This window comes from Sarcophilus harrisii, chromosome 3 (genome assembly GCF_902635505.1).
Source record: "Sarcophilus harrisii chromosome 3, mSarHar1.11, whole genome shotgun sequence".
Lineage (NCBI taxonomy): Eukaryota > Metazoa > Chordata > Mammalia > Dasyuromorphia > Dasyuridae > Sarcophilus > Sarcophilus harrisii.
Genome location: NC_045428.1, coordinates 170,348,420 through 170,374,688, shown reverse-complemented (window position 1 = coordinate 170,374,688; position 26,269 = coordinate 170,348,420). Strand labels below are relative to the sequence as shown.

Genomic DNA, 26,269 nt, shown 5'->3' with positions numbered 1-26,269 from the left:
GAAACATGAAATGTATGTAGCAGCATGGTGACAATAATGAAAAGCAAATCTTGGCTTGTTGATAGAGTTGACTGATCCTACAGTTAGAAAACAAAGTCACAGACAAGCATAATAACTAGACTAGACTATTCTTATGCATAGATGAAATAAACAGCTGTCAACCCATTATAATTTAAGAGACATCATAGGACACACTGCCAATTATTTTTCCACCAGACTGATCACAATACTTTTAAAATAAAGCAAAAAAAGAATTCTGACAACAATGTGATGACCTTAAAAGTATCCCTTGGATAATAATCCTTTGTTTTAATTTCATAGTATGATTAGATTTAATATTATCACATTAACTTAAGAATTCTTTTAAGTTTTAGTGAATACTACTACTTTTTTTAATGAAGGTTATGCTTCTATCTTGCCCAAAGTTCTAAAATGAAATCTTATCAAAGATTTCTGAAATAGAATAAGGAATTTAAAAGAATAAAAAATTACTGTTTTCTATTTTTTGCTTACAAAAAAACGTATTTGACTCTACTGATGCCATAGTTTTAAAAGCTTTCTTTTAACAAGATATCTTATATACATATATTAAGATTATACAAAACTCTTAGTTAAAGAAAAAAATAGAAATAATTTTTGAACTATATCAGAGTTTGAAAAAAATGATGTTGCTTTTTTACTTATTGGAGAAGATGCATTTATAGAATATGAAACAGCCTAAACAAAGGAAGGAAGTATTACAGTAAAGTGTATTTTAAAAGGGCAGAAAATTTTACAATTTGACTTGAGCATAAAGGGCATAGATACAAGTAATATGAGTAGAATGATAGAGTGGGACTGAGTCTTAAATACCTGGCAGAGGAACTGAAAATTTACTTAAAAGTCAGTAGGGAGCTACTGAGGATTTTTCAGCAGAAGAACAATATGACTATATCTATATATAAGAAAAAATACACTCTAGCATGAGGGGGAAAATATTTTAAAGAAATATAGGGGTTTGAGGAATGCTTGTCTATATTCAAATTGGACTAGATGTACTCTGAGATTCTTTCCAGCTGTGATATTTTATAAATCTGTAAAAGTTGATATAAAGGACCCAAGCACAGGAAACGACTGAAGATGAAGAGTTGTAGGGTGATGCCTGTTGAAATAAAGTCTCATAAAAAGCAGAAGGAAACTTAATAGAAAAATATATAAAGGAAGAAATAGGAAAGTTTCTTTTGTGAGCAAACGGAAGGATATTAGAAGTACTAAGGAATCTGAATAATATAAAATGGAGACTAAGGAAGGACACATTGGTTATATTCAGTATTTTTAAAGAGAACATACCCACTGAGCCTAGAGAAAAGAAGACTTTCAGGGAGGGGAATTGTATACATAATACCTGTCTTCAAATACTTGAAGGGCTGTCATGTAAAATAAAGATTAAATTTATTCCATTTGACCTCAGAAAATCAAGTTAAGACCAATGGATGGAAATTTCAAAGAAGCCAATTTAAGCTAGAAATTAGGAGATAGTGAGGAAAAGGGTGAGAGAAGCATTGCTTAACAATTGAAGTTCTTCAGAAGTGTCATTGAGAGATGGTAAATCTTGAAGGTCTTCAAACAGGGGCTAGTGAATCATTTGTCAACTGTGTTAGAGTAGAGATTACTTTTATGTATGAAATTAGTAGCTGAGTTCCCTAGCAAATCTAATATTCTTGTAATTTGATTCTTACTAAAATACAAGACCAACTAATATAAGCGTGGAGCTTGTTGATGGATTTAGTCAAAAGTAAAGAATAAAATATTTAGAATAGCCTCTCTACAAATTACAAAATGAATGAGCTATCAATACAGATAGGAGTGAAAAATTTTCATACTTCAACAAAATCTCAGCTGAAGTTAGATACCATACATCTTGATCACAATCAGCAAAAATGTACATTTTTTCTCTACTCATGTTTACAGTGATATTGAGCAGGAAAGGAAAAATCAAAAGACAGAGTTACTGAAGAATACACATTCATAGATAAAACACTACATAAAATCAGAGAATATTCTAAAGTATCTATGTAGTAAAACAGTAGCAAATAACAAGACTAAGGCTGGGTTTAAAAGAAAGCAAAGTCAGACTGGGGGATATGGACTTGGAGAAATAGGATTATTCAAGGGGTAAAGGGACACAATAAAGTTGAAAATTTGGCTACAATATGTATGAGAGAAATAGAAGAAAAAGAAACAATTGTGACTAGTTGGAGAGTGTAATTTTAGAATTCTCGATCTTGGAGCTAATGTAAATCTAAGAACTGATATGGTATAAGTAGAGTGAAATGTAATTAATGTATTGTGGAAAAAGAGGAAGCTGGAGTCAAGAAGGTGATAGTCATCGAAAATAGGAGAATAATGTGGATATCAGGATATGACAGTAACAAGGAGAAGGAGAAATTGGTATAATAAGACAATTGTCACCAAGTATTTATCAAGTACTTATACTATATGCCACCAAGTGGTTTATGGACTGGAGATAAAAAGAAAAGAGCAAAAAAGTAAGTCATTGTTTTCAAGGAACTCATAGTCTAATTGGGGAGACAATAGGTAAATAAGTATAAGTTGCATACATGTGCACATGTGATGTGAATATATGTGTGTTTGTGTATGTATTTGCATACAAAATTATGTACATATGACTAAAGTGAGATAGAGAGAAGGAAAGAGGGAGGGAGGAAGGAAGGGAAAGAGAGAGAAGACAGAGACAGAAGAAGAAAGAGAAAGTAATTTTGTCTGAAAAATGATGAGAACTATATTTAAATAAAATGTCTTCTAAGAAAAAAAAAAGTATAGTATTACAGAGAAAGGGCCAATTTAGGAGTAAGGTAGAACCTGGATCAAGTCCTGTCTTAGACTTAAAAGACCTTTGTAACCATGAGTATATCACTTAATCTCAGTGTCACGTGTATTTACCACAACTATAAATTACCAAATAATACCATTCTAATAGAAAATATTTCCACACAAAGAATTCCTTACATTGAAGAAATCACAGATCTCAGAACACACCTGCCATCCTCAAGCAATATGTGATTATTACATTATAGGAAGCATATTGTAGCTGTCATTTCTGGAAATGTTTTCAGACCCAGATGTAAGTATTTGATTTCTTTGCAGATGATCGGAGGGATTCCATGGCAAACCTATTTTCAAAGAGTTCTGTCATCATCTTCAGCAACCTATGCTCAGCTTCTATCCTTTTTGGCAGCTTTTGGGTGTTTAGTGATGGCTCTCCCTGGAATACTTATTGGTGCAATTGGAGCATCAACAGGTAAAATTTTATCTTGTTACTGACAACACTATGGTTATTAATATATAGACTTGGAACCCCATGTTATTTGGTTGATTTGAAATATTGGTTTCCAGCTTTTGAATTTACTTTGACATAAAATGAGTCATACATCAAATTGTAATAATCACCAAATGACTATGTGACCTAAGAATAAAAGACAATACCTTTCATAATTATGGTGAAAGAAAGAATTCTTAACCAAACAAGTGATACAGGTATTCACAAAGAATAAAATAATTTTAGTCACACAAAATGAAAAAAATCATTTACACAGAGTAAATCAATCAAGGTAAAAGAAGGAAAAACTTTATTGAAAAAATTTCACATCAAATATTAGTGATAAAAATTGATAGCTAATACACACACACACACACACACACATGTAAACACACACACTGAAACAAATATGTAATACTAAATCATTACCAAATGGGTGAAAGGATATGAAGTTTTCAAATGAAAATTTGCAAATTATAAATTACCATATAAAATCATACTACAAATTACTACTAGCTGTAGAATTTAAAATTAAAACAACTCTGTGCTTTCACCACAAATCCTAGAAACTGCCAAATTTGACCCCCCAAAAAAGGTAACAGAAAGCACTAGAGAGAGTCTGGGAAAAGAGATAAAGTGTGATTGGAGTTGTCTATTGATCTAACCATTCTAGATAACTATTTGAAATTTTTCAAGAAAAATGACTAAACTGTTCATATACTTTGACCCAGAGACCTGACTAGTATTCCTTTTTCCTAAAAAGGGAAGAAAGAAAGATATAAAATGTGCCAAATGTTCATAGCAGCACATTATGCTGTGGATTAGAAACAAAAAAGATGCTGATCAATTGAAGTATAGCTAAAATGAAACTGCAAATATGAGGAATTCAGGGGAAAAACACAGGAAAATTTTGTTATGTGAAGAAAAATGAAATATTCAGAAGCAATACCACTTACAGAATGATATAATGTAGGAACAATAGTCACTAAAAGGAAGTCTGATTCTGAACAATCGAAAACCAATGATGATCTCAGAGAACAGATAATGTCATGTATTACTTTCCTCTTGGGAAAGAAATGAGGAATTACTAGAATATTTTATTTCTTAACAAATAACCACTGTATCAATTGTATTTCTTAAAAATTTTTTAGTCTTTTTCGTTGTTGTTACAAGGAAAGGTTTAATATATCTTGAGGAGGAGGAGAAAAGAGAAATGTATTGCTATATCCAGAAGTAACTGTAATGTAAAAATAAAAGGCTTAAAAAAAAACTTCAATGGGCCCTGAGAAATGTTGGTTTTAAAGCTTCCATGAGTCAAATAGCCCAAATCACTCTTCAGGAAATCTGGGTTAAATTTTAAAATCTTTCATGACAACTGTCAGAGAAGAATATTCTTTAGGCAAATGCACACATCCTTGAGACCTTGGCAATTACATTTATTCCCTTAGAACAGTTTGACTCAAGAATGTTTTAGAATTCTGCAGTGCTTGGCATACCAGTTCAATCTTATAGGAAGGTAGAAAAGTAATAATCTAAGGCACAGAAGAAATAATGTTCAAAAAGTATCAGTTTTTAAAAGAAAATTGCTTTATTATTTTTAACAAAACGTACATATTAATTATCTCTATATTTATTTCCCTCAAAAAAATTTAATGATATTTACCTGCCTATTGATTTGTCACTGGGAATATCTAGTCTCAAAGAATCTTTGAAACTGAGTATTGAAGAGCCTATCTAGTCCTAACCATACCCAGGAAATATTTGCCCTATATCACATTGAATAAGTGATCATTTGGACTTTGATTAAAGGTGTCAAATGAAGGAGAAGTCACTCCTTCCCAAAGCAGTCCATTTGTTTTTGGTTTTGCCAATTCTAATTGTCACAAAGTATTTCCTTATATTGAGCGTAAATTTTCCCCTTCTCAAATTTCACCTGTTTCTACTAGATTGCTGTTTTTTGTACCCAAATAGAAATAAGTATTCTGTCTTTCATGTACTAATCTTGCAAGCACTTGAAGACAGCTGTCATGTCCCTTTCTGCTTTCCCAGGTTTTCTCTGGGTTAAACAAATCAATCTTCATCTGACATGAAGTTGAGAATTTTTGCCCTCCTTGTGGCCCTCTCCTTCATATTCTTCAGTTTATTGATGTCCTTCCTAAAATGTAGAACCTGGAACTAAAGCTCTGTATTTGAATTCCAGCTCTGTCTCTTTTATTTGGATAAATCACTTACTCTTACTGGGAATTAGTTTTCTTATTTATAAAGGGAAGGCTTTGGGGAGAGAATGCTTTCTATATTTTTTTCTACTTCTATATGCTCAGAATTTGCATGAATAGTATATCTAATTTTTGCAAATTTTCAATCCAACAGATTGGAATAAGACTACATATGGTCTTCCAAAACCCATAGAAAGGCAAGAAGCAGATATGATTTTACCCATTGTGCTGCAGTATCTCTGTCCAGTATACATTTCCTTTCTTTTGGTTTGGTGCAAAACAATGCCAATGTCATCTTGCAGCTTTCATCCTATCAGTAAATCAATGTTTGCTCGAAATATCCACTAACTATCATTCAGACAAAATGTAATTACTATTTTAAAAATAATCATTCTGTCTCCCTTTTCCCTCCTCCCCTCCCTGGCGATTCCTTTACTTCATTTCATTTAAGAGCATGAAGAAGCTGGGACATTCCCTTATCCCGAATATTTTTTAGCTTGATGATTACTTAATATCTATAAGTATGCTTAGCAATTACACTTTAGCCAATTGACTAGATGCCTTACTCAATGCAACCAGAGGTTACATCTCAATTCAATAAACTTGTATTAAGCAATAATTATTTGTTGCAATTTGTGTCAAGTTCTGAGCACTGGAGATACAAAGAGAACATCCCTGTTCTTAAACTTAAGGCATAGATAACATGAGTAATACATTTGAATACTAAGTAAAATCATCCCATATGTCCATTAGGTTGATTCCATTAGGAATTCCTATTAGGAAGGACTATGTATAGAAGATGTCACCTAAGCCTTGAAAGAAACTAAGTATCCTTAAGAAGGGAGTATATTTCAGCCATGAGACAAAGCCTATGCAAAACCACTCAGCCTGAAAAGTAGAATATAGAAGTATCTAGATGGCAGAATGAATAGATCACTGGACCAAAATTCTAAGGGTCAATTTGAATCCTACCTCAAGGAAAGTTACATAGTTTCTGAATGCCTCCGTTTTTTCATTTGTAAAATAGGGATGATAATAGCACCTACTTTTCATTGCTGTTGTAAGGATTAAATGAGATAGTAAAGTTCTTTACAAAACCAAACGTTAATATCCTATACAAATGCTAGCTATTGTTATATAGAGTTCAGAGAAGAAATGCCTTCGATTAGTTTGTTTAATCAATTTAGCAGTAGTATAACATATGTGAAGGGAGTAGTATAAAATGTAATCTTGAAATATATCAGACTTAAAGGGAATTTAAGCATCGCCTGAATGGTGATACACTTACCTGTCAATATCAGCTGACATTTATATAATATTTTATATTTTTCAAATATATTATTTCACTTGATCCTTGGTGTAGGTGCTACAAGTATAATAATATTATAAGAACTCATACTGCAAATAAGGTTATTGAGGCTATGAATATAACACTGGACTTCATAGAATTCTAGCATTGTATCAACTGCAGCATTTAGCTGCCCATTTGGTCCCATAGTGGAGTACATGGAGGGCCTGGAGAAATCAGAGAAAATAAGATTGCCAAATGCATGTTTATTCTTCAACCCCTAATCCATGATAACCTTGACCATAATGCTTTTAGGGAATGCTAAAGTCATTCATGCCACTAAATTAAATAATGAACAAAATGTGTACAAAGTGAAATAAATCTTTCCTTATTATATTAGCTATAAGGAGGAACATTTAAGTCATTCCTCCATTCTTGTAGATGAACTTATTTTTCTCCTTTCTTATCACGTAATAAGAAGGACACAAGCTCATAACTATATTCTTTCATTTTTAATTATAGAATATATATAGAATTTTTGAAATGAACCCCTATTAGGAGAGCACCTAGTACATTAGACATGGTCCTATGGTTTAACTTTATTTTTGCATAAAGCTATCTGAACAAAACTTTTATTTTAATTCAAATTTAAAAAAAAAGAAAACAGCTTTTTTTTTTTTTTTTTGATTAAATATAAATCCATTAATACTGTGAATTTTTCTTTTAGGCATCTGATAGGGAAATCGTCTGGGTTATAAGAATCACTGTGTTTCTTTTTGGAGCAGCAGCTACTGCAATGGCCCTGTTAACCAAATCTGTTTATGGACTTTGGTATCTCAGTTCTGACCTTGTTTACATAATAATCTTTCCTCACCTCTTGTGCGTGCTCTTTATTAAGGGAACCAATACATATGGTGCCTTGATAGGATATGTGCTTGGTCTCATATTCAGAATAACTGGAGGAGAGCCATATCTTTACCTGCAGCCATTGATCTTATATCCTGGTTATTACCGTGATGAAGATGGCATTTATCGCCAGAGGTTTCCATTTAAAACATTTGCTATGTCCATCTCCTTCTTGACCAATATCTTTGTCTCTTACTCACAAATTTAAAAGTGGAATCCTGCCTTCCAGATTAGACTTCCTTGATGCTGGAGTTGCCAGTCACAGTGAAGAGAATTGACAAGACAATTCTGGTCAAAAATGAAAATATTAAATTAGATGAGCTTGCACCTGTAAAGCGTCGGCAGAGTTTGACTCTCAGCTCAGCTTTTACAAATAAAGAGGCCCTTCTTAACACTGCGTCCGGCCCAGAAGGGTCCATTACTGAAGATAACTTACAATGACTCCAATGAAATGAAATACTGTTTCCCTTACCATAAAGGGTATTGCAATCACATAGCCAACATAGGATGATATGCAGCATTTAAGGAAAAATATTAAGTATAAGTAATTCTTCAGGACATTGTATATAACCAGAGTTAAATACCACTGCACCAATCCAAGCTACATCAAGAGGGATGAGTGGCAGCCTTCTGTGAAATCAATGTTTACATATGACTGCCACATACATTTCTAGATAATTTTACAAATTTTCGGGAATAAAATCATATTCTATTGAAAGAGATAGCAGCAAGGGGTTTGAAGGATGTTTTTCAAAATGTATGTATTCTGCAGGGTCCGTAGGGGGAGTAGATGTTTACAATTAGAGAAGCAGCTAGAAGAAAATTGATGATCTCAATCAAAGTTTTGGGAGAAAATGACCTATTCAGAAAAATAAGTAGCCATTATTTTACACTAAGCGAACAGCCTTTTTATATCAAAAAGGTATAGTGAATTAGCCACTAAATTGTTCTTGAAATGATATTTCAGAAAATTCTATAATTTCTATTCAAAATAGAAGATTGAAAGTCTATTAGCTACATAACATAGTTGTCTTTTTTCATTTGAGGATTTTCACAGTAATGGCTGCTAACCTATGTTCTGAGCCCAGACTCCAGATATAAATTCATGACTATCTTTAAGAAGGTGTTTTCTCTGGGAAAATATTTTTACAGTCAAAGATTCTGATAAAGGCTCTACTTCCAAAATATATAGAGAATTAACCTCCCTAATTTATAAAAAACTCAACCATTCTCCAATTGAAATATATTGTTGATATGAACAGACAATTCTCAGATGAAGAAATTGAAACTATTTAATCATATGAAAAGATGCTCCAAGTCATTATTAATCAGAGAAATGCAATTTAAGACAACTCTAAGATACTGATTAATAACCTGTCAGATTGACAGATGACAGGAAAAATAATGATGATTGCTGAGGAAATGCGAAAAGTGGACATTGATGCATTGTTGGAGGAGTTGTGAATGAATCCAACCATTCTGGAGAGAAGCTTGAACTATGCTCAAAAAGTTATCAAACTGTGCATACGCTTTGATCCAGTGAAAAGGCTTACTGGATTATATCCCAAAGAGATTATAAAGAAGGGAAAGAGACCTGTATGTGCAATTAATGTTTGTGGCAACCCTGTTTGTAGTGGCTAGAAACTGAAACTGAATGATGTCCATCAGTTGGAGGAATATTGAATAAATTGTGGTATGAATATTGGTGAATATTACTATTCTGTAAGAAATGACCAACAGGATGATTTCAGAAAGGCCTGAGAGACTTACATGAACTGATGCTGAGTGAAATGAGCAAGACCAGGAGACTGGCTATATACCTTAACAATAATATTTATATGATGACCAGTTCTGATGGAGCCTGGCCATCCCTTTCAGCAACAAGATCAACAAAATCATTTCCAATGGAGCAGAATGAACTGAACTGAAGCATTTCAGAGAAAGAACTCTGGAGATGACTTAAAACCATTACATTGAATTCTAATCCCTTATATTTATAATACATGCATTTTTGATTCCCCTTCACAAGCTAATTGTACAATATCAGAGTCTGATCTTTTGTACATAAAAATAATGTTTTGGGTCATGTATACTTATTGTGTATCTTATTTATATTTTAATGTACTTAATATCTACTTTCTATCATCCTGCCATCTGGGGGAGGGGATAGCAGGGTGAGGTGAAAAAATTGGAACAAGGGAAAATTGTTAATGCTGTAAAGTTACCCATGCATATAACCTATAAAAGGCTATTAAATAAAAAATATAAATAAATAAAAGAAGGTGTTTTCTGATGTTCAAAGTTTTCAACAAACAAAATCTTCTGTCAGAGACAAATTCTTTGGGTTCCCTAAGTAAGCTCAGCACTAATATCTATTAATTAAGTATACCTAGGAGCAGAAGAGATTTATTATTAGAAAATCTGGAAGCAATAACTTGAACTAGAAATTCAACACAAGGGAATGCCTCAAGTAAATATAATTTTGCTATCATGAAAAAAGAACAATTTCTGGCTTCACTTCTAAAGTCAGTAATGGAAGGAAATATCAAGTTAGATGAACATAAATGTTAATAAAATAGCTCAAAGCTAATAACTAAAAAGCAATGTTAAATCATTATGCATTCTACTAAAATTTCTCATCAGCTTTATAATTTTTGGACAATCATCTATTAGAAATCTTAGAAGACTAAAAACTACCCACCTTGGTTTTGACTAACAGTGCATGGCACATTGTGGGCATTTACTCACTCCCAAGCTTATTCTCCAAATTGAGTGGATAATCACAACAGAAGAGAATCCGATGAATATAAAAGCTATGAGGAAAGTAGAAAATCAGAAAACTGAAAGAATTCTACTGCCAAAAGGAAGAAGCCATCGATTTTAACATTTGATGTTAACATAACTTTCATGAGGTTGTTCATTATGTTATTTTTGCTCCTTTTCTGGAGTTTTAAAAATATATGTGTACATATTAGTATATATGTATAATTGTATACATTCATTATGGAATCTTAAAATCGTTTTTCCACCAATTACATTTCAGTAGTAACATGATTTATTTGGAGGGGGGAAAAAGTGAAGTTAGGAGTTGAGCAATTAGTAAATAGAAAAGCTGAATCATTTTGGTCTAAAGTCTTTATTCTTCCAATAACTGAGTTTTGATCCTATATAGACATCCAAGTTGATTTAGCTTTCAATGTAGAATATCAACATTCATATTCCTGAAACAACAGTTTCCAAATTTTCTTTGCAATTTTCTCAAAGTACTGAATGAAACATAGATAACTTTCATTCTAAGGAAGCTTTATGTGCAGAATTGAACTTTCAGAATAAACATAATAGGAAAATTAATCACTTTATTATCACATGAATTCCCAGATTCTTAGGCATGAATTTATCATGTATTAAATTATCATGTTATGAAAGGACACACCCATTCCCTACTGGCCACTAGAGATACTCAGATACAAGGAAAATTCAGTCTGAATATTTAATAATATAAGAGAAGAGAAGAGAAAGATTCTATAAGCAGAGGCTTTAGAGTCAAGGAATCTCCAGACATGGATAAATTTCTGCTGGTATAGGAGAAACATTCTGAGAAAGGGGAGGAAAGAGCCCAAAGCAACGAAATATTGCTGGAAGTTTCCAAGAAAAAGTTGAACTGCTGGGTGCAAAAAGCAATGCCAAGAATAAATAATGATGCAGGTGTATTAGAATTCCCAAAATGTCTAGAAAATAATCATCTAAAATCCTTTATCACCGTACAATTTAGATTTGGGATAGGGAGTAGTATTTTTTTTTTATCCCCATGAGAATATAACTTGAAATTGTTAGGGAAATAGTCACTTTACCAAAATTTTTTTTCAAGAACCTGGGGTCCCCTGAAAGCTTGAATCAATGATTGTATGATGTAAATAGAAATTTATTAAAGTATGTAAATTTTAAAATTGCCTGCATTTATATTGAGATTAAGGTAGATTCAGACCTGTGATTTCATTTTATTAGGAATTCCTAGGTTAGTGAACTCCTTTCAAAGCAGATCTGCATTTACTCTACAAAATAGTGCTGAAGAGTTAGGCCTACTACTTATTTTTTTATGGATAGCAAATTGACTCTAAACACTGAAGAGACTCTCCAGATGAATCCCCAAAAGAGGAGATCATCTGTTCCTCAGCACAAATGAATCTCATAGAAGAATTTAAAGGCTCTCACAAGAGAGCTTGAAGAAATGGGAAGAAAAAGGGAGGCTTGGAAGAGTTCGAGAAGTCATCCCACCTTAATATTTAAAGACAGAGTGGATAAAGAACCAACGTTGACAAATAGGATTAGTGAACTGGAAACAAAAAAATAGTTTCTAAAAATAAAATTGGCAAATGGAAAAATTAGAACAAAATAACTCACTTAAATAAAATTGGCGAAATGGAAAAAACATTCCATAGAACAAATTGGACAATTAGAAAAAGATATAAAAAAGTGAGTGAAGAAACACTTCATTGAAAATCAAAATAGAACAAATGGAATAGAATGACTTGAGGAGACAAGATGAATCAGTCAAGCAAAACCAAAAAAACCAAACAATGGAGAAAAATGTGAAATACCTTCTGGGGAAAACAACAGACTTGGAAAATACGTCCAGGGGAGAGAATCTGAGAATTATTGGACTCCCAGAAAAATATGATTTAAAAAAAGAGTCTGGACACTATTTTCCAGGAAATTATCAAAGAAAACTGCTCAGAAGTCATAGAAACAGAGGGTAAAATAGACATTGAAAGGAATCATCGATCACCCACTGAAAGGGATCCTAAAATCAAAACACCAAGAAATATAGTGGCCAAATGCCAGAACCCTCAAAGAAAGGAAAAAATACTCCAAGCGGCTAGAAAAACCCAATTCAAGTATAAAGGAGCCACAATAAGGATCACCCAAGATCTAGCAGCATCCACATTAAAAGATCGAAGGGCCTGGAATATGATATTCTGAAAGGCTAAGGAACTCAGTATGCAACCAAAAATAACTTACCCAGCCAGAATGAGCATCTTTTTCCAGGGAAGAAGATGGTCATTCAACGAAAAACGAAAAAGTTTTATGTAATCCCAAGTATACAGGTATATAAAATACATATAAAAAATTTACTGATGATAAATCTTATGACTCCCCCCATCATTTAGTTACATGACTCCATGTGGGGATTGACCCACAGCCTAAGAAACTTTATTCTACAATATTAATTGATTGGTGGGATCTTATTGGACAGGTTTCTGTCCATAAGGAGCTGTATGTAATTGAGAGCTAATTACCTCAACTACGCCTTTTGATATTTAAATTGCTGCCAGTAAATTACTAAAATTCTCAGGAGAATGTACTTTACTGGTCCATTGATCCTTATGCCATGTTTATGAATCAGTGTATTGCAGAAGTGATACTTTAAGATACCATCTGGTCTTGTAGGCAAGGTAAAGAATTTTTTTTGGTATCAGACTATTTGGGTTTTTGTTATTGTTGTTTAGTTGTTTCAGTTGTGTTCAATTCTTCATGACCTTTTTAAGGGTTTGCTTAACATAGATTTTCATTTTCTTCTTCAGCTCATTTTATAGATGAGAATCTAAAGCAGATTTAAGTGACTTGTATAGGGTCACACAGCTATTATGTGCCAAATTTGAGCTCAAGACAATTAGTTTTCCTAACTTCAGGCCCAACATTCTCTCCAATGGCATTAATTAGCTGTTCAATGCCTTCAAAATTCATAGATTTTATGATGAAATCTATTGACTCTTTCTTTAAAGAGTCTCTAAATAAAATAAGAGCCATTAAATTGAAGAGACTTTAAATAATGTATTTGAAGGCATAAAACAAGATATATAGGCATAAAAAGTAAACCAAATATACTTAAAATAATTATCAACAATTGTTTTTAAGTTACTGATTTCAAATCAGTTCTTGGATCTAAAACATGTAATCATACACCTTTGTAAATTAATGTAAGATTTTCAAAACACTTTCCCCATAAAAACTCTGTTAGGTAAATAGTATGAATCCTGTATTTATATTCCTATATTATAATTGAGAACAATGAGACTTAGCTAGATTAAATGGCTTCATCATAGCTTCACAATTATTAAGTGTCAGAGTTAAAATATGAACCCAGATTTTCTAACCAGATGTTATTAAACTACCCATAATTGATGATTGCCTGTTTTTCTTGCATGATTAGGTTCAAAAATCTGGTGATGGAAGGTTATCTAGAGATCACCTGGTCTAACTCCCTCATTTCATAGTTGAGAAGTGAGACACAATAAGATTAAATAATTTTTATAAAAGTCTCAGTCTTAGAAATAGGAAATGTCAATTAATTTATTGAATTATTAATTAATTTATTGTGACCTGAGTGAAAAGGGGGGAAAATCTCCTGAGGAACTCATGGTTCAGGTGCCCACCCTTGCATTCTACCTATAAATTCATTGCACTCAGTTTGCTCAGGAGTAAGAATAACTATAAATGGCTAAAAACCTCAGTCTTAGTGCTCACTGTTTATCACTCAAAAAATAGGTCTTCTAAATGGCCCTTTGGGTCAAGAAGGGACAGCACACTTGGGTTTTTGTATACTCTGAGTGAGAGACCAAGACAGAAACAGACAGAGAATAATGTTTCAATTATACTTCAATAAGGCAAAGAGAGAATATAGACATGGGATGGTAGTTGAAGCTAGGCAGCACTAGGAAGAGAATGAACAAGGGGAGAGGAAGGGAAAGAGAGAGTATCTACATAACCACAGATTGAAATTGGGAGGATTTGAATAGCATAGAGTTTTACAAAGGATTCTTACTCCAAAGTCAAAGGTTCATTGCCTTTTTGTTTTGTTTTATTTTGAGACCCTTTAGGTTTTTTCTTCAATGATTCATTCTAATGCTTTCATTTTTCTGATACTCGTGAATGCTTTTTATACTTATAAGGAGGTTATGGAGCAGGCGTGTGCTTCTAGACAAATGTTTCAATAATCAATTCTCTGGGAGAAAATGTACTTTTTAAAATATATTCTCCATTACTTTCTTAAATCTAATCAACAAAATAACAAATTAGCTCTTTTGCTGATTGTTTGAGTTATAAATACTCACAATGAAAATTTAAGTCTACTCTCCTGAACCAAAATAACTAAAAATACAGTCATTCCAACATATGCCTGGTATGCAAGTAAGAGGTACATATAATCTATGGTTTGAAGTCATCTGAGAAATCATCATATTCAACATATGCCACTTTGTGTGGTACAGCAAGTCCTAACTCAAAATGACTACTCAGAGATTTCTCAAAGAGAACAGTAGCTTTATTAGAATCTTGGGAAAAGCAGCCGCTCCACTCACTGCCTTGGGTTCTAATTAAAGCTCTGTTTACTACTGTTGTGATTTTGAACAAGTTACTTTCTTTTTTTGATTCTCTGATATCAAACTACACAGAAAATAAAATTTAATTGTTCTTTATGGTTAACTCCTTTGACCAATCATGGTCTTAAAAAGAAAGTAGAACTCAAAACACTTCAATTATATTATTTGCTTTCCTTTCAGGTGTAAACATCAGTGTGATTATTGATATCAATATAAACCTTTCGATTATTGTTTCTGCCTTGATTGCAATTCTGTATACCCTGGTGGGTGGACTCTACTCAGTTGCCTACACTGGTGTTGTCCAACTCTTCTGCATTTTCTTGGGACTGGTGAGTTTGGCCAACTATTTTGCCACTTTCAAAATAGTGTTTCTGTATGACAAGTCAACTAAAAGTCAGTTAATATGTATTTTCTATCATGGAGAGGACGGGAGATAGATAAGGGATTCATTATCACTAAGAACTAAGTAACTAAAAACAAGATATCACTCATGGATGGCTGGGTTTCATTTAGAACCAAGCATTGAATTTGTTTTTACATTTTTGGTTGTTTTTCTTGATTATTAAATTGTTTTAAACTATTAAAACCTGTTTATCCTCCTCTCTCTCTTTTTTCTTTAACTCTGTCCCTCCTCAAAAATGTGTTTTGCTTCTAATCACTATCTCCCTTAATCTACCTTCCCTTTTATCCCACAAATTTACCTGTAACTGTGTTCAAACTGTTGTCTTCTAAATTGTGTTTTAATCTTTTCTGTCATGATAGTAGATTTTCTGTTTTTCTCCTCAACTAAGTTGGGGGTCTGCAAGTTTTCCATGCTTCTAAGATAGTTTAATGATTAGGGAAGGGAGGTGATCACTGTTTTTCAGTTCTCTACTCTGGGCTTTACTAAGAAAGGACCCCATATTCCTGTGACAAAAACTAGGAGTGCTTCTCTACACCCTGGACCTATACCTCAGCAGTGTATATGAGGGCAAAACAATAATGTCCTGCACTCAGTATCAGCTCAGGGTCCCCTAGAATCTTCTTCTGACCAACTGTCTAACCCCCTTACAATATCTGAAATGAGAGCTCCTCAAGCTACTACTACTGCTTGTTTCAGCAACCTCCATGACCTGGCACTGCTTCTGGCTGCTGCTTTTTGACCCAGTATCCTAAATTTTCCCTTCTGATCACCTAAGTTGTCTTGGGCCAGAAAAAGTATTACCCCAATCTTTTGTCGATTTTGTCAATTCCAGAATTCAAACAGACATGATATTTTAGAGTTGTTTAAAGAAGAATCTTGGGAGATTTATGAAAACCTGAACATGTTATAATGTTAATTTTTTGTTACAGTGGATCAGCATACCTTTTGCGATGTCACATCATGCTGTTGCAGACATTAGATTTACTGCTGTGCATGAACTTTTCCAGGAACCTTGGTTAGGATCTCTTAAATCAAATGAAGTACACACTTGGATAGATAATTTTCTTTTACTGGTAAGTGATATCTTACAAATATATCTGGTTTGTCATGGAATAAATCTTAATCGTTTGACAGAGACAATAACTGACTAAAAATACCTTACTAAACCAGATGTCAGGTGGCCCAGGAAAGCCCATATTCTGTCACATTCTGTCAGATAGGCCAAGTAAGCCCAGGGAGTCTTTTCATTTTCAATGAAACATGAAATGTATGTAGCAGCATGGTGACAATAATGAAAAGCAAATCTTGGCTTGTTGATAGAGTTGACTGATCCTAAAGTTAGAAAACAAAGTCACAGACAAGCATAATAACTAGACTAGACTCTTCTTATGCATAGGTGAAATAAGCAGCTGTCTACACATTATAATTTAAGAGGCACAATAAGACACACTGCCAATTATTTTTCCACCAGCCTATCACAATACTTTTAAAAATAAAGCAAAAAAAGAATTCTGACAACAATGTGATCACCTTAAAAGTATTCCCTTGGGTAATAATCCTTTATTTTAATTTCATAGTATGATTAGATTTAATATTATCACATTAACTTAAGAATTCTTTTGTTTTAGTGACTACTACAACTTTTTTTTTAATGAAGATTATGCTTCTATCTTGCCCAAAGTTCTAAAATGAAATCTTATCAAAGATTTCTGAAATAGAATCAGGAATTTAAAAGAATAAAAAAATTTACTGTTTTCTATTTTTTGCTTACAAAAAAAGTATTTGAATCCATTGAAAATGCCATAGTTTTAAAAGCTTTCTTTTAACAAGATGTCTTATATACATCTTTTAAGATTATACAAAAGTCTTAGTTAAACAAAAACATAGAGATAATTTTTGAACATTAGTGTTTAAAAAAAATGATGTTGCTTTTTTGCTTATTGGAGAAGATGCATTTCTAGCATATGAAACAGCCTAAACAAAGGCAAGGAAGTATTACAGTAAAGTGTATTTTAAAAGGGCAGAAAATTTTACAATTTGACGTTAGCATAAAGGGCATAGGTACGAGTAATATGAGTAGAACGATAGAGTGGGACTGGGTCTTAAATACCAGGCAGAGGAACTGAAAATTTACTTAAAAGTCAGTAGGGAGCTACTGAGGATTTTTCGGCAGAAGAACAATATGACTATATCTATATATAGGAAAAAATATACTCTAGCATGAGGGGGGAAATATTTTAAAGTAATATAGGGGAGTTTGAGGGATTCTTGTCTATGTTCAATTTGGACTAGATGTAGTCTGAGATTCTTTCCAGCTGTGATATTTTATAATTCTGTAAAAGTTGATGGAAAGGACCCAAGGCACAGGAAAAGACTGAAGATGAAGAGGTGTAGGGTGATGACTGTTGAACTAAAGTCTCATAAAAAGCAGAAGGAAACTTAATAGAAAAATATATAAAGGAAGAAATAGGAAAGTTTCTTTTGTGAGCAAACAGAAGGATATTAGAAGTACTAAGGAATCTGAATAATACAAAATGGAGACTAAGGAAGGACACATTGGTTATATTCAGTATTTTTAAAGAGAACATACCCACTGAGCCTAGAGAAAAGAAGACTTTCAGGGAGGGGGATTCCATAAATAATACCTGTCTTCAAATACTTGAAGGGCTGTCATGTAAAATAAAGATTAAATTTATTCCATTTGACCTCAGAAAATCAAGTTAAGACCAATGGATGGAAATTTCAAAGAAGCCGATTTAAGCTAGAAATTAGGAGATAGTGAGGAAAAGGGCGAGAGAAGCATTGCTTAACAATTGAAGTTCTTCAGAAGTGTCATTAAGAGATGGTAAATCTTGAAGGTCTTCAAACAGGGGCTAATGAATCATTTGTCAACTATGTCAGAGTAGAGATTACTTTTATGTATAAAATGAGTAGCTGAGTTCCCTAGCAAATCTAATATTCTTGTAATTTGATTCTTACTAAAATACAAGACCAACTAATATAAGCGTGGAGCTTGTTGATGGATTTAGTCGAAAGTAAAGAATAAAATATTTAGAATAGCCTCTCTACAAATTACAAAATGAATGAGCTATCAATACAGATAGGAGTGAAAAATTTTCGTACTTCAACAAAATCTCAGCTGAAGTTAGATACCATACATCTTGATCACAATCAGCAAAAATGTACATTTTTTCTCTACTCATGTTTACAGTGATATTGAGCAGGAAAGGAAAAATCAAATGATATAGTTACTAAATAATCCACATTCATAGATAAAATACTTCATAAAATCAGAGAATATTCTAGAGTATCTATGTAGTAAAACAGTAGCAAATAACAGGACTAAGGCTGGGTTTAAAAGAAAGCAAAGTCAGACTTGGGGAGATGGACTTGGAGAAAGAGGATTATTCAAGGGGCAAAGGGACACAATAAAGTTGAAAATTTGGCTACAGTATATATGAGAAAAATAGAAGAAAAAGAAACAATTGTGACTAGTTGGAGAGTGTAATGTTAGAATTCTAGATCTTGCAGCTAATGTAAATCTAAGAAATGATATGGTATAATTAGAGTGAAATGTAATTAATTTATTGTGGAAAAAGAGGAAGCTAGAGTCAAGAAGGTGATAGTCATCAAAAATAGGAAAATAATGTGGAGATCCGGATATGACAGCAACAAGGAGAAGGAGAAATTGGTATAATAAGACAATTGTCACCAAGTATTTATCAAGAACTTATACTATTATGCCACCAAGTGGTTTATGGACTGGAGATAAAAAGAAAAGAGTATAAAGTAAGTCCTTGTTTTCAAGGAACTCATAGTCTAATTGGGGAGACAATCGGTAAATAAGTATATGTTATATATATGTGCACATGTGCTGTGTATAAATATGTGTGTTTGTGTATGTATTTGCGCAGAAAATTATGTATATATGACTAAAATGAGAGAGAGATAGAGAAAAGGAAAGAGGGAGGAAGAAAGTAAGGGAAAGAGAGAGAAGATAGAGACAGAAGAAGAAAGAGAAAGTAATTTTGTCTGAAAAAATAATGAGAACTATATTTAAATAAATTGTCTTCTAAGAAAAAAAAAGTATAGTATTACAGAGAAAGGGCAAATTTAGGAGTAAGGTAGAACCTGGATCAAATCCTGTCTTAGACTTAAAAGAGCTTTGTAACCATGAGTATGTCATTTAATCTCAGTGTCACAGGTACTTACCACAACTATAAATTACCAAATAATACCATTCTAGTAAAAAATATTTCCACACAAAGAATTCCTTACATTGAAGAAATCACAGATCTCAGAACACACCTGCCATCCTTAAGCAATATGTGATTATTACATTATAGGGAAGCATATTGTAGTTGTCATTTCTGGAAATGTTTTCAGATCCAGATGTAAGTATTTGATTTCTTTGCAGATGTTGGGAGGGATTCCATGGCAAACCTATTTTCAAAGAGTTCTGTCATCATCTTCAGCAACCTATGCTCAGATTCTATCCTTTTTGGCAGCTTTTGGGTGTCTACTGATTGCCTTCCCTGCAATCCTTATTGGTGCAATTGGAGCATCAACAGGTAAAATTTTATCTTGTTACTGACAACACTAGGGTTATTAATATATAGACTGGGAACCCCATGCTATTTGGTTGATTTGAAATATTGGTTTCCAACCTTTGAATTTACTTTGACATAAAATGAGTCATACATCAAATTGTAATAATCACCAAATGGCTATGTGACCTAAGAATAAAAGACAATACCTTTCATAATTATGGTGAAAGAAAGAATTCTTAACCAAACAAGTGATACAGGTATTCACAAAGAATAAAATAATTTTAGTCACACAAAATGAAAAATAATTTACACAGAGTAAATCAATCAAGGTAAAAGAAGGAAAAACTTTATTGGAAAAAATTCACATCAAATATTAGTGATAAAAATTGATAGCTAATACACACACACACACACACACACATGTAAACACACACACTGAAACAAATATGTAATACTAATTCATTACCAAATTGGTGAAAGGATATGAAGTTTTCAAATGAAAATTTGCAAATTATAAATTACCGTATAAAATCATACTTCAAATTACTATTAGCTGTAGAATTTAAAATTAAAACAATTCTGTGCTTTCACCACAAATGCTAGAATGTGCCAAATTTGACCCCCAAAAAAAGGTAACAGAAAGCACTAGAGAGAGCCTGGGAAAAGAGATAAACTGTGATTGGAGTTGTCTATTGATCTGACCATTCTAGATAACTATTTGAACTTTTTTCAAGAAAAATGATTAAACTGTTCATATACTTTGACTCAGAGACCTGACTAGTATTCCTTTTTCCTAAAAAGGGAAGAAAAAAGATATAAAATGTGCCAAATGTAATAGCACCACATTATGCTGTGGATTAAAAACAAAAAGGATGCTGATCAATTGAAGTATAGCTAAAAAGAAACTGTAAATATGAGGAATTCGGGGGGAAAAACACAAGAAAATTTTGTTATGTGAAGAAAAATGAAATAATCAGAAGCAATACCACTTACAGAATGATATAATGTAGGAACAATAGTCACTAAAAGGAAGTCTGATTCTGAACAACCGAAAACCAATAATGATCTCAGAGAACAGATAATGTCATGTGTTACTTTCCTCTTGGGAAATAAATGAGGAATTACTGGAATATTTTATTTCTTAACAAATAACCACTGTATCAATTGTATTTCTTAAATATTTTTAGTCTTTTTTGTTGTTGTTACAAAGAAAGATTTAATATATCTTAAGGAGGAGGAGAAAAGAGAAATGTATTGCTATATGTGAAAGTAACTGTAATGTAAAAATAAAAGGTATAAAATAAAAACTTTTCAATGGCCCCTGAGAAATGTTGGTTTTAAACTTCCATGAGTCAAATAGCCCAAATCACTGTTCATGAAATTTGGGTTAAATTTTAAAATCTTTCATGACAACTGTCAGAGAAGAATATTCTTTAGGCAAATGCACACATCCTTGAGACCTTGGCAATTACATTTATTCCCTTAGAACAGTTTGACTCAAGAATGTTTTAGAATTCTGCAGTGCTTGGCATACCAGTTCAATCTTATAGGAAGGTAGAAAAGTAATAATCTAAGGCACAGAAGAAATAATGTTCAAAAAGTATCAGCTTTTAAAAGAAAATTGCTTTATTCTTATTTTTAACAAAAAGTCCATGTTAAATTCTCTCTATATTTATTCCCCACACATGCAAACTAAAAATTTGAATGATATTTAACTGCCAATTGATTTGTCACTGGGAATATCTAATCTTGGAGAATCTTTGAAACTGAGTATTGAAGAGCCCATCCAGTCCAAACCATACCCAGGAAAAATTTGCCCTATATCACATTGAATAAGTGATCATTTGGACTTTGATTAAAGGTGTCAAATGAAGGAGAAGTCACTCCTTCCCAAAGCAGTCCATTTGTTTTTGGTTTTGCCAATTCTAATTGTCACAAAGTATTTCCTTATATTGAGCGTAAATTTCTCCCTTCTCAAATTTCACCTGTTTCTACTAGATTGCTGTTTTTTGTACCCAAATAGAAATAAGTATTCTGTCTTTCATGTACTAATCTTGCAAGCACTTGAAGACAGCTGTCATGTCCCTTGCTACTCTCCCAGGTTTTCTCTGGGTTAAACAAACCAATCTTCATCTGACATGAAGTTGAGAATTTTTGCCCTCCTTGTGGCCCTCTTCTGCTTATTCTTCAGTTTATCGATGTCCTTCCTAAAATGTAGAACCTGGAACTAAAGATCTGTATTTGAATTCCAGCTCTGTCTCTTTTACTTTGGATAAATCACTTAATCTTACTGGGAATTAGTTTTCTTATTTATAAAGGGAAGGCTTTGGGGAGAGAATGCTTTCTATATTTTTTTCTACTTCTATATGCTCAGAATTTGAATGAATAGTATATCTGATTTTTGCAAATTTTGAATCCAACAGATTGGAATAAGACTACATATGGTCTTCCACACCCCATAGAAAGGGAAGAAGCAAATATGATTTTACCCATTGTGCTGCAGTATCTCTGTCCAGTATACATTTCTTTCTTTGGCCTGGGTGCAGTATCAGCTGCTGTAATGTCATCTGCAGATTCTTCTATCCTATCAGCAAGTTCAATGTTTGCTCGAAATATCTACCAACTATCATTCAGACAAAATGTAATTACTATTTTAAAAATAATCATTCTGTCTCCCTTTTCCCTAAGGGGATTCCTTATTTCCTATTTCATTTAAGAGCATGAAGAAGCTGGGACATTCCCCTATCCCGAATATTTTTTAGCTTGATGATTACTTAATATCTATAAGTATGCTTAGCAATACACTTTTAGCCAATTGACTAGATGCCTTACTCAATGCAACCAGAGGTTACATCTCAATTCAATAAACTTGTATTAAGCAATAATTATTTGTTGCAATTTGTGTCAAGTTCTGAGCACTGGAGATACAAAGAGAACATCCCTGTTCTTAAACTTAAGGCATAGATAACATGAGTAATACATTTGAATACTAAGTAAAATCATCCCATATGTCCATTAGGTTGATTCCATTAGGAATTCCTATTAGGAAGGACTATGTATAGAAGATGTCACCTAACCCTTGAAAGAAACTAAGTATCCTTAAAAAGGGAGTATATTTCAGCCATGAGACAAAGCCTATGCAAAACCACTCAGCCTGAAAAGTAGAATATAGAAGTATCTAGATGGCAGAATGAATAGATCACTGGACCAAAATTCTAAGGGTCAATTTGAATCCTACCTCAAGGAAAGTTACATGGTTTCTGAATGCCTCCGTTTTTTCATTTATAAAATAGGGATGATAATAGCACCTACTTTTCAGTGCTGTTGTAAGGATTAAATGAGATAGTAAAGTTCTTTACAAAACCAAACGTTAATATCCTATACAAATGCTAACTATTGTTATATAGAGTTCAGAAAAGAGGCTTTGATTAGTTTGATTAACCAATTTAGCAGGAGTATAACATATGTGAAGGGAGTAGTATAAAATGTAATCTTGAAATATATCAGACTTCTAAAGGGAATTTAAGCATCGCCTGAATGGTGATACACATACCTGTCAATAACAGATGGCATTTATATAATATTTTATATTTTTCCAATATATTATTTCACTTGATCCTTGGTGTAGGTGCTACATGTACAATATTATTATAAGAAATCATACTGCAAATAAGGTCATTGACGCTATGGATATATAACACTGGACTTCATAGAATTCTAGCATTGTATCAACTGCAGCATTTAGCTGCCCATTTGGTCCCATAGTGGAGTACATGGAGGGCCTGGAGAAATCAGAGAAAATAAGATTGCCAAATGCATGTTTATTCTTCAACCCCTAATCCATGATAACCTTGACCATATTGCTTTTAGGGAATGCTAAAGTCATTCATGCCACTAAATTAAATAATGAACAAAATGTGTACAAAGTGAAATAAATCTTTCCTTATTATATTAGCTATAAGGAGGAACATTTAAGTCATTCCTCCATTCTTGTAGATGAACTTATTTTTCTCCTTTCTTATCACTGTAATAAGAAGGGACACAAGCTCATAACTATATTCTTTCATCTTTTAATTATAGAATATATATAGAATCTTTGAAATGAACCCCTGCTAGGAGAGCACCTAGTACATTAGACATGGTCCTATGGTTTAACTTTATTTTTGCATAAAGCTATCTGAACAAAACTTTTATTTTTAACTGCAAATTTAAAAAAAAAAAAGAAAACAGCTTTTTTTTTTTTTTTTTGATTGAAGTGAGTAAATCCATTAATACTGTGAATTTTTCTTTTAGGCATCTGATAGGGAAATCGTCTGGGTTATAAGAATCACTGTGTTTCTTTTTGGAGCAGCAGCTACTGCAATGGCCCTGTTAACCAAATCTGTTTATGGACTCTGGTATCTCAGTTCTGACCTTGTTTACATAATAATCTTTCCTCACCTCTTGTGTGTGCTCTTTATTAAGGGAACCAATACATATGGTGCCTTGATAGGATATGTGCTTGGTCTCATATTCAGAATAACTGGAGGAGAGCCATATCTTTACCTGCAGCCATTGATCTTATATCCTGGTCATTACCGTGATGAAGATGGCATTTATCGCCAGAGGTTTCCATTTAAAACATTTGCTATGTCCATCTCCTTCTTGACCAATATCTTTGTCTCTTACCTCGCCAAATACCTCTTTGAAAGTGGAATCCTGCCTTCCAGATTAGACTTCCTTGATGCTGGAGTTGCCAGTCACAGTGAAGAGAATTGACAAGACAATTCTGGTCAAAAATGAAAATATTAAATTAGATGAGCTTGCACCTGTAAAGCGTCGGCAGAGTTTGACTCTCAGCTCAACTTTTACAAATAAAGAGGCCCTTCTTGACACTGCATCCAGCCCAGAAGGGTCCAATACTGAAGATAACTTACAATGACTCCAATGAAATGAAATACTGTTTCCCTTACCATACAGGATATTGCAATCACATAGCCAACATAGGATGATATGCAGCATTTAAGGAAAAAGATTAAGTATAAGTAATTCTTCAGGACATTGTGTAACCAGAGTTAAATACCACTGCACCAATCCAAGCTACATCAAGAGGGATGAGTGGCAGCCTTCTGTGAAATCAATGTTTACATTTGACTGCCACATACATTTCTAGATAATTTTACAAATTTCCGGGAATAAAATCATATTCTATTGAAAGAGATAGCAGCAAGGGGTTTGAAGAATGTTTTTCAAAATGTATGTATTCTGCAGGGTCCGTAGGGGGAGTAGATGTTTACAATTAGAGAAGCAGCTGGAAGAAAATTGATGATCTCAATCAAAGTTTTGGGAGAAAATGACCCATTCAGAAAAATAAGTAGCCATTATTTTACACTAAGCGAACAGCCTTTTTATATCAAAAAGGTATAGTGAATTAGCCACTAAATTGTTCTTGAAATGATATTTCAGAAAATTCTATAATTTCTATTCAAAATAGAAGATTGAAAGTCTATTAGCTACATAACATAGTTGTCTTTTTTCATTTGAGGATTTTCACAGTAATGGCTGCTAACCTTTTGTTCTGAGCCCAGACTCCAGATATAAATTCATGACTATCTTTAAGAAGGTGTTTTCTCTGGGAAAATATTTTTACAGTCAAAGATTCTGATAAAGGCCTCATTTCCAAAATATATAGAGAATTAACCCTAATTTATAAAAAATCAAACCATTCTCCAATTGAAATATGGTCAAAGGATATGAACAGACAATTCTCAGATGAAGAAATTGAAACTATTTCTAATCATATGAAAAGATGCTCCAAGTCATTATTAATCAGAGAAATGCAATTTAAGACAACTCTAAGATACCACTACACACCTGTCAGATTGGCTAAGATGACAGGAAAAAATAATGATGATTGTTGGAGGGAATGCGGGAAAAGTGGGACATTGATGCATTGTTGGAGGAGTTGTGAATGAATCCAACCATTCTGGAGAGTAGTTTGGAACTATGCTCAAAAAGTTATCAAACTGTGCATACGCTTTGATCCAGCAGTGTTACTACTGGGATTATATCCCAAAGAGATTATAAAGAAGGGAAAGAGACCTGTATGTGCACGAATGTTTGTGGCAACCCTGTTTGTAGTGGCTAGAAACTGGAAACTGAATGATGTCCATCAGTTGGAGAATGGCTGAATAAATTGTGGTATATGAATATTATGGAATATTACTAT

General features: G+C 33.0%; 1 protein-coding gene across 1 annotated transcript in view; it reads left to right on the top strand.

Annotated features, from left to right (window-relative positions):
• Positions 1-25,748, top strand: part of LOC105750245 (high affinity choline transporter 1-like) — a 29,129-nt gene extending 3,381 nt beyond the window's left edge. Inside the window, 4 exon segments of the mRNA XM_031958784.1 lie at positions 19,929-20,082; positions 22,485-22,702; positions 24,355-24,815; positions 24,817-25,748. Coding sequence (XP_031814644.1) covers positions 19,929-20,082; positions 22,485-22,702; positions 24,355-24,815; positions 24,817-24,982 — 999 coding nt within the window. The 3' untranslated portion in view covers positions 24,983-25,748.
• Positions 25,749-26,269: the final 521 nt, after the last annotated feature.